This window comes from Macrobrachium nipponense, chromosome 3 (assembly GCF_015104395.2).
Source record: "Macrobrachium nipponense isolate FS-2020 chromosome 3, ASM1510439v2, whole genome shotgun sequence".
NCBI classification, from domain to species: domain Eukaryota; kingdom Metazoa; phylum Arthropoda; class Malacostraca; order Decapoda; family Palaemonidae; genus Macrobrachium; species Macrobrachium nipponense.
Window position 1 is genome coordinate 44,394,491 of NC_087202.1, and position 13,706 is coordinate 44,408,196.

The 13,706-nt window shown below is 36.4% G+C and overlaps 1 protein-coding gene across 1 annotated transcript in view; it reads left to right on the top strand.

The window, feature by feature from the left end:
• Positions 1–13,706, top strand: part of LOC135221723 (G protein-coupled receptor kinase 1-like) — a 613,113-nt gene that overhangs the window by 505,705 nt on the left and 93,702 nt on the right. The window contains exons 5-6 of the mRNA XM_064259512.1: positions 3,091–3,165; positions 13,213–13,274. Of these exons, the coding sequence (XP_064115582.1) occupies positions 3,091–3,165; positions 13,213–13,274 (137 nt within the window). The remainder of the gene's footprint in view (positions 1–3,090; positions 3,166–13,212; positions 13,275–13,706) is intronic.

A 13,706-nucleotide genomic window follows, 5' to 3' on the forward strand; every position in this document is an offset into this window, starting at 1 on the left:
TTACATGGCAACTCTGAACATGAAATTTATTACTCGTAGACAGTCGGCTGACGACAGTCTCATATACGTACATTGTTATTTATATTTTTTATAGCATGCTTACATTCGCAGAATAAATATAAAGTGAGAAATGTAATAGAAGAGAAACGAAAGAGGGAATTTTCTAAAGAATGTGGATGACAGCGAAAATATCACTTCATTCTTCTGACAAAATTTGAGTAAGTACAGTCGCAGCTAAGAATTGTTGTGAATAATGCAAACTTTTGATAGAGTAATAAAAAAAAAAAGGGAGTTGGTGACAGAAAGAACAAGCGCTAGTAGTTGGACCTTGGAACGCGGCCATGTAGTTAGTTATTGTGTACTTTTTTCTTGTCTGCCATTTAAGATTCCTGTAAATTGGAATATTGAATAAATAAGGAAAAATTTCGATGCGAGAAGGAACGCAGCTGGATAGATGCAAATCCCTTTACTTATTGTTCTAAGGATAACAGCAAACCAGTCTCAGTTTCGTGTGATGTTACGGCCGTTATTGCTCAGAAAGGTCCACATTAGCCTTTTCACATAATTGGCATAAATATATACACATGCATACGGATGGTTTATGATAGAATTTGCACGATGGTCAGATACTGAAGAGATCTAAGTTAAAGAAACTGCCGGAAGTATGAAAAATAGAATTCCAAGAAAAGTTAATCCAGGTAAAAGTAAATATTCAAGTCCCCACTAGAAAACATTGAATTAAAATATTTATTTTATCATTTACAGCTTATTAAATTTCGAACAAAATTCCGCATATGGTCGCACTAAGAGTAGAATTAACAATCATAAAAAATGCATAATTGATGTACCTGAATGTTATGTATGTAAGTATGTTTGTATATATATATATATATATATATATAGAATATATATATATATATACATACATACATATATATATATATATATATATATATATATATATATATATATAGTAAGATATGGGGAAATATAAATTCACAGTAAATTAAATGCACTGTTTTGGGTAAGCCGTAGTAGTAGTAGTGGTAGTAGTTGTAGTAGTAGTAGTAGTATACTTATTAATATACCTATTTACTGTAAGTTTATACAAAGTTATTTAACCTTGAGTCCAGTCTTTTTTTTTAGGTAATATTGAATTACCATTACTTACAAAAAAGCACACACAGATAAACTTTGTGAAAGGCTCAGAACTTTATTACATCCTCTAAAGTAGGTGAAAACGTAACCATTTCGGTGTGAGAAGAAAAATGGTTAGAAAACCATTATATTCCGTGTTTGAATCACCTTAATATAATATTGCCATTTTTATATGGAGGGCGCGGGGCTCGTAGTCCCACGTTTTGGTGTAATCCGAAATGATTGATGTAGGCGAGGACGATGACCTGTTGAGCCCTGAAGGAGAGTAAGGTGCACCTGTCGAGTACACTGGTGTCACCTGTTGAGCGGTCGGTGATGACTCATCACTTGTTGAGTTATTTTTATTCCCGAATTTATTTGATGTGAGAACCAGCGAATGCCAATGCTGTCGCTGCCGTTTCGTCGCTTCGGGGCGACTTTGTTTGTTGGAACTCGGATCGTGTTACAGCCTATCAATGGGTTTGCTGCTTTAAAATCATTTTGAGTTTTCTTATGGGGCCTACAGTAAGCGTTTCTTATTTATTTATTTTTAAAGGAAGTGGTTATAACTTCTCTGACTGTTGACGCACATGTTTTAGGAAATATACTTTTTCCTCCATTTTATTATTCACCGTAATGAAATACGTCAGTTTGACCTCTTAGGGGAAATAATGGAACATTTATTGAAACATAGGGTCATTAAAAAGTAGTTATGAAAAACTCAAGTGACTTTTTAAGAGTTGTTGATGGAAAAATTTCAACACAAATGCACGAGGGAATTCCGCCACGCACACGATATGCTGACCTTCGGTAACTTCTGCTCTTGTTAACCATTGCCTGCTTTTCCAGACAATAACTTTTCTACCCATAGACGCTTGAAGCATTGAGGGAACACTCCAGATACGACGGCGTTTGTAGAATATGACATATCCTAAATTATGGTATTGATCGTAAAGATAATCAATTAACAAAAAATAAACAATGATCTTATAACTATACGTAAACTCTCTCTCTCTCTCTCTCTCTCTCTCTCTCTCTCTCTCTCTCTCTCTCTCTCTCTCTCTCTCTCTCTCTTTATTATTGTATTCAAGTCAGCCAACTTTTGTTTTTTTTCTCTGAGTTGTGAATGGTAATTTATAATCTAAAATTAGATTCAAATAATAGGCTAATATTATTAGCGATATTGATAAGGTTATCAAGATATGGCCAGTTGATCGTGTACACTCAGTATTTACTGATCGCAGAGCGGGAAATCTTGTTAAACTCTACGGAGTATTTTAGCAATATTTAAGTATCGTTAATTTTAGCTGTAACTAAGGTAATGTAAATAAGCTATGTTAAATGCGATCACACTCACTACCGCACGTGAGAAGGACGTATCCACACGAATATGTATAAATGCATGTACGTGTATATATCTAAATATATTTCGGTATATATATTTGTGTATAATGTGTTCAATAATTATATAAATGAGTCGGAAAATGAGATTACCTGGAGAAAGTTAAAAAGTTAAGTATATCTTAGTTTTACCAGACCACTGAGCTGATTAACAGCTCTCCTAGGGCTGGCCCGAAGGATTAGATATTTTTACGTGACTGTTAACCAATTGGTTACCTAGCAACGGGACCTACAGCTTATTGTGGGATCCGAACCGCATTGTATCGAGAAATTAATTTCTATCACCAGAAATGAATTTCTCTGGTTCCGCGTTGGCCGAGCCAAGAATCGCACTTCGGACCATGGGATTGGTAGCCGAACATGAAATGCAATCGGCCAACGTGGAACTACCTGGGGAAAGTAATTTGAGTATGTTTCTGTAGATTCTATTGTGCAATTTAGACAAGAAATTCTGACGCTGAATTTGTAGGAGATAAATTGCAGAATTTATTTGTTGGAGCATTTTGAATCAGTTATCTACACTGAGTAACCTTCCCTTTCTCTTTCTTGCAGGCCTACAACAAGGAATCTGTAGCCTTCGTACAAAAGCACCTGACGAAAAACGAGGTGCCAACGGATTTATTCGAGGTGAGTTTCTTTCGATGTTTGTTCCATACAACTCTCTCTCTCTCTCTCTCTCTCTCTCTCTCTCTCTCTCTCTCTCTCTCTCTCTGGAAGCAGTTTCAAGGGATATACCTTTAATACATTGCATTTATTTTATGTGTGTATATGCATTCAAGACTTGACATATCAATAGGTTACATAAAATTTTCCCTTATCTGCAATACGCAAAGATTATGATATATATATATATATATATATATATATATATATATATATATATATATATATATATATATATATATAGTGTGTGTGTTGTGTGTGTCAATATTCAGTCATTTCCCTTAGCAGGTGGTTTACTTTCTCTAATGGCGTGTGCATGAAAATGCTGTATATTGCTTAATGTTAAGGTTTTCTTACGTGTTTCCAAGGTCAGTAAATAATTAACTCCGAATACATCACTGCATGTTTTTCATATTCTCCTAAACCTTTATTACACTGATGAACCTACAGTGTTTCACTACTTTTGACACATCTTGCCTTTTTCCATTGTATTTTTCATCCCACTTTTCGATGTCGTTTTCATTTTAAAAAATAGTTACGCTTCTTGACTCAGGATTGCGCTCCCAGAGAAATTCCATTCTCATTCAAGATTAAGAAATATGATGGAGTTGGGAATCTCTCTCTCTCTCTCTCTCTCTCTCTCTCTCTCTCTCTCTCTCTCCTCTCTCTCTCTCTCTCTCATATTAGTGTGCAGAAATTATGAGCATATTACTGAAATTGAAAAGTGCAAACAGTCCCAATTGTGTGTTTTGAAAACCTATGAAATGAGTTGGAATTAAAAGGATTTTGATGGTCGTTTTGCGGTAATGTTGTACGACTGGAAATGTTTCCTCTTGATACTATTAATTTTTGTTCCATTTTCTGCTATATAGTGTTGTTTGAGTAACTCTTCGGAACCAACCAAAAAAGACTATACAGCCAACTAAGAGGGAAAGACAACCACCAGGAAATTCCTGAAGCCGAACCAAGTAAGAGTCTTGGAAAACATATGTAGCAATCCGTTATCACACACAACTAACATGCAACATGGCTCCAGTAAACGAAGGCAGAAGAAAGGGGGGAGAATAAAATAAAGATTTGCCGAGATCACAACAGAAACAGTCAGACACCAACTAAAATAAATGCCCAACTGGAAAGCCTTTGGTCCTGATGAAGTCTATGGCTGCTGGCTAAAAAAAAAACTCCAGCATTGTATCACAAACACCATGCACCCAAGTGGATGACCACAGGGAGATCTTCCTTGATACAGAAAGAAAAGAACAAGGGAAATATAGCATGTAACTATCACCTGCCTGCCAATAATGTAGAAGTTACTAACAGGTATCATCATCCCCTACCAACAGAAAGGCTGTTGAAGGAAGTTTAGGGGCAGAATGGACCAGATCCTGATTGACAAAATGGTAATGAAGATTAGTAAGAGAAAGAGAAATATCCTGAGTATTGCATGAATTGACTACAAGAAAGCCGCCGACATGATACCGCACAAATGGCCAATAGAACGCTTGAAAATATATGGGGCAGAGGAAAAAACCATCAGCTTCCTAAACAATACAATGCGCAACAGGAATACAGTAAGTACAAGCTCTGGGATAAGACTAGCTGGGGTTAACATTAGGAGAGGAATCCTTCAAAGATACTTCTCACCTCGGTGGTCGCGGGTTCGATTCTCGGCCATTCCATTGAGGAGTGAGAAATGTATATTTCTGGTGATAGAAGTTCACTCTCGACGTGGTTCGGAAGTCACGTAAAGCCGTTGGTCCCGTTGCTGAATAACCACTGGTTCCATGCAACGTAAAAACACCATACAAACCAAACCTTCAAATCGACTCACTGTCCCCACTACTCTTCGTAGTAGCAGCCACGATTCCTATGACAAGGCAGAAGATGGATGCTGGGAACCAACTCAAGAAAGGAGGCAATAGAATTACCCATCTGATGTTTATAGACGACATCAAGCTGTATGGTAAGAGCCTCAATGAAATAGGCACCATATTCCAAACTGTAAGGATTATATCGGGGAACATCAAGATGGAGTCTGGAATAGAAAAAGGGCCTTGGTCAACATACAAAAAGACAAAGTGACAAGGATTGAAGGGATAAAGCTACCAGATGGGAATAACATCAAGCACATAGATGAGACAGGATATAAATACCCGGGAAATATAGGAGAGGATATAAAACACCAAGAGATGAAGGATACGATCAGGAATGAATATATGCAGAATTATGACGAAAGCCATAACACATGGACAATACCAGTAGTTAGATACAACGTGGGCGTAGTGGAGTGGACGAAGGCCGAACTCCGCAGCATAGACAAGAAAGCTAGGAAACACATGACAATGACACAAAGCGATACACCCAAGAGCAAATACAGATAGACTATACATAACACGAAAAGAAAGAGGGAGAGGTCTACTAACCATAACACGAAAAGAAAGAGGGAGAGGTCTACTAAGCATAGCTAAGCATAGAGCAGAGCACTGGGGCAATATCTGAGAGTGGATAAGGAATGCATGGGAAGAAGGACTGATAAAAGTAGATGAAGACCCAAAACAGAGGAATGGCACAGTAAACCAGTGCACGGACAGTACATGAGACGGACTATAGAACTGGCTTGCAATGAAACATGGCAGTGGTTAGAGAGGGGAGAACTCAAGAAATGAACAGAAGGAATGCTAACAGCGGCGCAAGCTTAGGCACTAAGAACGATTTATGTCCAAAAAACAATAGATGAAAATAACATCTCCCCCATATGAAAGACGAGAACATAAACCATATAACAGGCGAGTGTCCGGCGCATGCACAGAAACAGTACAAAAAGAGGCATGATTCAGTAGCAAAAGCCTTCCACTTGAGTCTGTGCAAGAATACCGGCAAACTTGAAGTAATAAGTGGTACGAGCACCAACCTGAGGTAGTGATAGACAACGATCAGGTAAAGATCCCCTGGGTTTATGTTATCAGAACTGATAGGGTGATATGTGCCAATAGACCAGACTTGACGCTGAATGACTAAATCAAGAAGAAAGTATCATTCATAGATGTTGCAATACCATGCGACACCAGAGTAGATGAGAATGAGTGAGACCTGAAAATATGAGAAGGATATGGGATATACCTGTGGAAATAGTACCATAGGATCCCTGAAAAGGAACCTGGAAAAACTAGCTGCCGAAGTAGCTCCAGGACTCATGCATGAAAGTGTCCTATTGTATTAGAAACTGCGCACATAGTGAGAGAAGTGGTAGACTCCTAAGGAGGCAAGAAGCAACCCGGAACCCCACACTATAAATGCCACCCAGTTGATAGGATGACTGAGATAGAAAAAAATAATAATTCTTTGAAGACTCTCTTTCAAGATAACTTCATTGAAAAGAATGGGCATCTGAATGTCAATTAGTTTATACTGCAGTTTCTCCGCCTCACAAAGAAGTTTTTCGTAGCAGCAGGTAAATCAAACGCAAGCTGTCCGAAGTTCTTTTATTTTCTTTAACTCTTCGATAATTCTTTCTACCATATGCAAAAGCCGGATAACGCCACAGGTGCAAGCATGTCGTATTCTTTTCAATATTATTAATGACAATAATATTAATATAGTAACAATAATGATAATATCAGGGGTGTGATTTCTTCATAAGCGCCGTTACTGTGAGATTGGTTGCTATGTTTAGTTTCCTTTTGGTATTTGGTAAGACATTCTTATTTTTGCTTTCTGTTTCCTCCATATCAGTAAGTCTAAATGTCCACCCTCTCGTATCTGGATGGTGAAGTTAGTCAAACTTCCACACGTCATTGGGCTTGCTTTTTCAGACGTCTTCAATATTTCACACACCCTCGAATTTGACCTTATTCTGTCGGGTTTCAACAGAAGGACTTTTCCAAATGGTAATTTCGTATTTAATGAAATTCATCCATCCTAAGTAGTTTTACTTTTTACTTTTTTTTCAAACTTTCGTTTCACTGTCGTCTGCATTTGTCATTTTACTTTATGGGGAATTTATTCTTCATCCCTCGTAAGTCCCCCTATTGCCGTTGATAACGCTTGAAGTTTGTCCCGAATTATTTTCCCATTTTGAGAACTAGTTATGTCATTTGTTTGATCTTATTAGATATATATATATTATATAGATATATATATATATATATATTATATATATATATATATAGATATAATATATAAATATATATAGATATATATATATACATAAATATATAAATATATATATATATATATATAATATATATATATATATACCATATATAATATATATATATAATAAAATATATATATATATATATATATACACATATATATTACATATATATACACATATATATATAACATATATATACATATATGTATATACATATATATATATACATATATATATAATTATATATATATATTAGATATATATATATATATACATATATATATAGATATATATATAGATATATCTATATCTATATATATATATATATATATATATATATATAGATATATAGATAGATAGATATATAGATAGATAGATAGATATAAGACTATATATATATATATATATATATCATATATATATACGATATATATATATATATATAGCTTAATATTGATCCATTAAGCCCTGCTTACTATAAGGTTCTCTTATTTCTGATCTTTGTCTTTTAAAGCGAAAACTAAGTTAAGGTGTTCAAATCCAGTTAATAACCTGGAATAGTAAATCTTCTTTGTAACATCTTTATAGTCTTTGTTCTGTTTTATTCTGTGGAAGACAGTTCATTATTATAAGGCCAGGTAACAATCGTTATACGTAGCTATAAGTGGGTTGGATGATTTTTTACCCTTCCCTCCACTCCGTGATACGAATTCCTTGTTATCTTTCACGAGGTGAAACTAATATCTAATTTGTTTCCTCTTGTTCCTTTATGTTGCTTTACTTTTTCTTAGACGTGTTTGTAGTGGGTAAGAAATTTGTTTTATTCCGTCGAAAAGCAGTTAAAATTGCATCTTATTTTTAAACGCATTTTATAAGTATGGAACAGAATTTTTATTGTACAGGTTTTTTGATAAATGATAAATCCGAGATACTTAAATGTCAGAGACGCTGTTCATCACAGCGATTATATGAAGAGTATTTTATCGCGTTCGGGCGGAGATCGCATTGTCCTCTGCCCGCCTCTCTCTCTCTCTCTCTCTCTTTTTCTTTCACTCTCTCTCTTTTTCTTTCACTCCTACACTTAGTATATTTCTGTGACTTTGGATAAGCGTTCATTGAGCAGTAAGTGCCTTCCTTTGACAAATGTTTTGAAGAAAAAATGTCAGTTTTGTTGCAATACTGGAATTGCTATCAACGTTGTTGGAGGAGATATAATCTGATTTTAGGATGAGAAAACAGGTTTTAATTTTGGGGGGAAACGCTGGGAGATAAGAAAAGTTTTGTGTGTGCAAAAGTGTCAGTTACTTATAGAGGGAGAGTGATCGTTGTCTCGCGAATGAATTCGTCACTAACGCACAATGTCATAAGCGACGTTTTCGTTGCTGCTGCTGCATATCGATCAGATTTCTTGTTGGAAATTACTGCGGCAGTGCTCACTATTTCAGTAACATACATATCGAAATCCATCGTGAACTACAGCTTCAGTTTTTGTAGAAAAAATTTGTTTTGTCTTTCTTCTCAGTCGAGAGTAAAATACTCTGGCCTTGGGAATGAATGTAGATGACATAGACTTCAGAGATACAAACATAATTGATTCGACCTTTAACCAGTTTCTTCATATGATCTCTTTGTGAAAGTGCAAAATTGCTTACAGAACCCAAATTTGTATTAATTAATGAACACAGACATTATTGGGGGATTGTAGTAGTGGTAGAAAAGTTGCACTGCTTTTGAATGCTCAGGAATACAAGTTTTCAAGTAGTATTTTGACTGACTAGAAGGTTCCTTTCCTGCAGTGGCTCTTGCTGAGTCAAACGCTGTTGTCCGCCAGTCATCGAAGTGAAAATCTCAGGAAAGAATACACAATAAATTAAATTCTTCATTCATTTTCTTGTTTCTTTCCTTTTCGAGTTTGCTGTTATTTTAAACGTATTTATTTTTTTTATTTTTCTGTTTTGTCCTTTTGATGTCAAGAGATTTGTCAACATTTCATCTCATTGAATTCATATGAAACGTGATTGACTGTTACTGAAGAATGAAAAGTGTCAGTTCCATCGCCTTCGTTTCCAGAATAACGATGAAGCAAATTAGACTTCGCAAACCCTCGCTGGATCTGAAACGTAATCCAAAGAGCGAGAGACACAGAGCCTCGTTGTTACGGATCGCGCCTTATTTACCGTTGCGGATGCGAAAACGGACGAAAGTCATTTCCGAACTGTTGATAGAGCTCTTCGCAGCGTGCATGAACCTGGTTGCTGGGAGAGAGGAGAGGGCCTGGTATGTTGTTGAAGAGTTATAGAGCTTTGTAAATAGAGGACTTTCCTTTCAGGAGCAAAATTTGATTGTGTGGAGTGAATCGTTGTATGCAGATTGAGTTTCGCTTGGAGTGGGCCGTTCTGGGTTGGAGCCAACGAAATTGGATCAGCGTTCTAGTATTGGAAAGCCTATATCTATTTACATTCGCATTTGTATGCCAGCATATGTGTATAGTGCGTTGAAACATACGTATGTATAGTGTGTTACCTATGTGAAATGAATGTGTATGCGCACCTTCACTCACATATGTGCATGTTATATTTCCTTTGCAGTATTTATTTTCAAAGGTGGCTCCTTACTGATGTGCAATTTTAATAATTTTCAAAGTGAAACTCCCTCCTATATATTACTGATTTTGGGGCTATTTGCTCAGGATTTCATTCTTATTTATTTTGCACCTTTGTTGTACCTGAAACGGTGATCGATATATTTGGCTGGTGGGCCCAGAGATAGCCTTGTCTCGGGTGTAAAATATTTCCTTAGCTTATTTGGTCTCCACCTGGGACCTACGAAAATGATGGTGGCTCTCTCTCTCTCTCTCTCTCTCTCTCTCTCTCTCTCTCTCTCTTCTCTCTCTCTCTCTCTCTCTCTGCTTTTCATTTCTGCATCGTCCAACCTTTTCTGCTTCCCTATTTTCGTCCGTAAACGCAATATACTAATGGAACGAGACGGCGAATAGAAGATGAATACGACTCGCATGACATATTTCTTGACGTTTGATCAGGGCTGAGTTTTGACGACGCCTTTATGGGAGTCGTTGCGATGGCCTTTGACCTCCCTGCTCAGACTGGGTCAAAAGAGGCCGGTGACGCTGTTGACCTCCCTTCTAGTCCGGGCACCTTGCCAGAATTCTAGTTATGAGAGGAAATCTCTCTTATTGATATGCATACTGATGTAAAGATGCTCTTGGCGGCAGAGGTTTCCGTATGGAAGGGTGACTTTGATCCCGTCGCCCTTTTCAGACGTCGGGAGAATTTTTAATATTCGTGTTCGCGTAGATGAAAGATGGCGAGGCCTATGATGCGATGCGGGGAAGACGCCTAATAGATGCCAATCATGATTAGGTTTTTTTCACTGGTTCGGGTTTTGCGGTTTTTTATTTTTTTATTTTTTAGAGCGTCGAATTTATCATGAGAGAGAGAGAGAGAGAGAGAGAGAGAGAGAGAGGAGAGAGAGAGAGAGAGAGAGAGAGAGAGAGAGAGAGAGGAACTTCGATATTCCTTTTGCACTTCTTTGATTCACGATATCCTTCCTGACCTCCTCTATTGGAATTGCATTTAGCCCAATATGCAGTATTACACACGAGCGGAATCAGTAAGGGAGTTTCTTCATTTTGTTCATTCGAAGCCTCTCGTTGCTGACTCTTGCCAAGGATGTGTCCCGGCCATGAAAGTTTCCTTCCTGAAACTCTTGTAGTCTGTTATGTATCTTGTCGTTCGTTGTCTTCCCTTCGCGCTCGGTGGGTTTTTTGTCGGAAGGCAATTTGCTCAACTTCAAATTCTTTGTCTGCTTTTGACAGGCTCGGTTTTTATTGCTTGTTGTGTACGTATCTTTTTCATGTGTGTGTGTGTGTGTGTGCTGTCGTCAAGGAAGCATCTTCACGGAAAAGGCGACCTCCGCTCCGCGGTGGCTCGAGGCAAGAGGAGAATTCTGTTGGGGATGGCCAGTTGGAAAAAGACAAATGTCCTTCATTCGATTCTCCTCCTTACTCAGAGAGGCGTGTTTGTTTCCCTTTCTTTTACTGCTATTGCATCCATTCATTGCAAGGACGAAGAACCAACTGATCCTGGAGGTACGATGATAGTCGAGAAGAAATAGTCAAGCCAGCTGCGAAGGGAAGGACTGGTGGGTGCATCGAGACTTTTTCATTATATTAAGTGTTATGTGAGTGAGTGTCTGTATGTTTATTTACACACATACTATATGTATGATATATAGTATATATATATATATATATATATATATATATAAATATATATATATATATATATATATCGATAATATATATTTATATTTATATAAATAAATATATATATATATATATATATGTATCCTATATAGATACATATATATTATAGATATAAATATATATATAAATCAATATATTTATATATATAAATATATATAATAATATCTAATATATAATATAAATATATATATATATATATATATACTCTACACTGCCGTAGAAACCGACTTGGTAATTTACCACCTACCAGAGATTAAAGACTCTCCTCTTATCATCATTCTCAAGACCCATAATACTGCAGACCAATTACCCTGTTGCAGGATGTTTTCTTTACATGGGTAATTAACCTTCGGAGATATTTAGTTCGCAAGAGTTTTCTTGCATCTATTTACGCCTGTGCATACATATGTTTATATATATATATATATATATATATATATATATATATATGTATGTATGTAGTATGTATGTATGTATGTATGTATGTATGTATGTATATGTGTGTAGTGGCTTGTGTTTAAGTAGCAGCATGGTGAGTTTTTTTTTCTAATCAGGCCATGTGAATAGATACGATGGAAAGGTGAAAACTAAGAATGAAGCATGGGACTATAGTAGCTTTACATCACCTGTGCATCTGATGTCTAGGCCCGTCCCTTACGACACTCCTGATTGGCTGTTGATAAGCCAATGACAGGGCAGGAAACTCGCAGTCTTTCTCGAGAGTTCACATAGGCAGGGTGTATGTTCCACCTTTTTGAGGGATAGTGTTGAAAGATGCATCCCTCAGGAGAGGTGGAACATACATCCTGCCTATGTGAACTCTCTCGAGAGACTGAGAGTTTCCAGCCCTGTGATTGGCTTATCAACAGGCAATCAGGAGCGTCGTAATGGACTGGCCTAGACATCAGATGCATGGTTGATGTGAATCTACTATAGTAACCTCATCTTTAAAAATTTATTTTGAACAGTGAGGCGCTACCCTCCATGTGGGACTCCCTAGGGTTTGGGTGGCGGTGAAAATGCTTACGGTGAAATAGAAAATATATGAAAAGTGTCTACAGTATATGGACGAAAAATGTTTTTATATATAAATATAATGCTTTAAGTTTATGTAAGATTACGCTCTTCTTGTTTGAATTACACGATTTTGTCATATCTGCTGGTGGAGGATGAATTCTCTCTCTCTCTCTCTCTCTCTCTCTCTCTCTCTCTCTCTCTCTCTCCTCTCTTTCTTGTCATGTGAAAGAGAAAACATAGGAAAGACGGTGATTACCATAAATCATTCAAATGTTGTTTTTTCCTCCCAGACACACCTTGCCTTCACCAATCAAATTCTCTCTCTCTCTCTCTCTCTCTCTCTCTCTCTCTCTCTCTCTCTCTCTTATGTATATATATATAATATATATATATATATATATATATATTCCTTCAGTTTCTGATCCTAATAAGTGTAAAAAATCTGTTTTTATATTCAGCTAAGCTTGAAATATTTTTGATACTGAAATTGTTTTTCTACTTTGAACCGTATATTCGGAACCTCCTACTAACTGTCTTTGCCTTTTCGTTCCAGCCCTACATAGAGGAAATATTTACGCATTTACGAGGTGATCTCTTTAACAAATTCGTAGAAAGGTAAGTGATTTCTTATTTTATTATTATTATTATTATTATTATTATTATTATTATTATTATTATTATTATCAGTGGATCCTCTTAACTTAATGTGAATTTCTCCATCCTGTTATTATTTATTTCATATTGCATTTGTAATCTATAAAAAAAAAATTTTTTTGAGCACAGTGTTTTTATTTTGTTTATGTATTTTCGGCAGGTTATTCAGTTCAGTTCAGTCGAGTCATATTCCGTATTGAAGAAACACCTACTAAGTATTAGTCATAAGGTAACATTTTTAGATAGGCAGATCAAATTCACCGTTAATACTCTGGTCTAGATGTGGTTTAGCATAAACTGACACCTGCAGTTTTCGATAGATAATCCTTATGGTCCCTTCTTTTATTTTTTGCTCCTATTCAGGAGCCGGTATACATGATACGGCGACCCTGA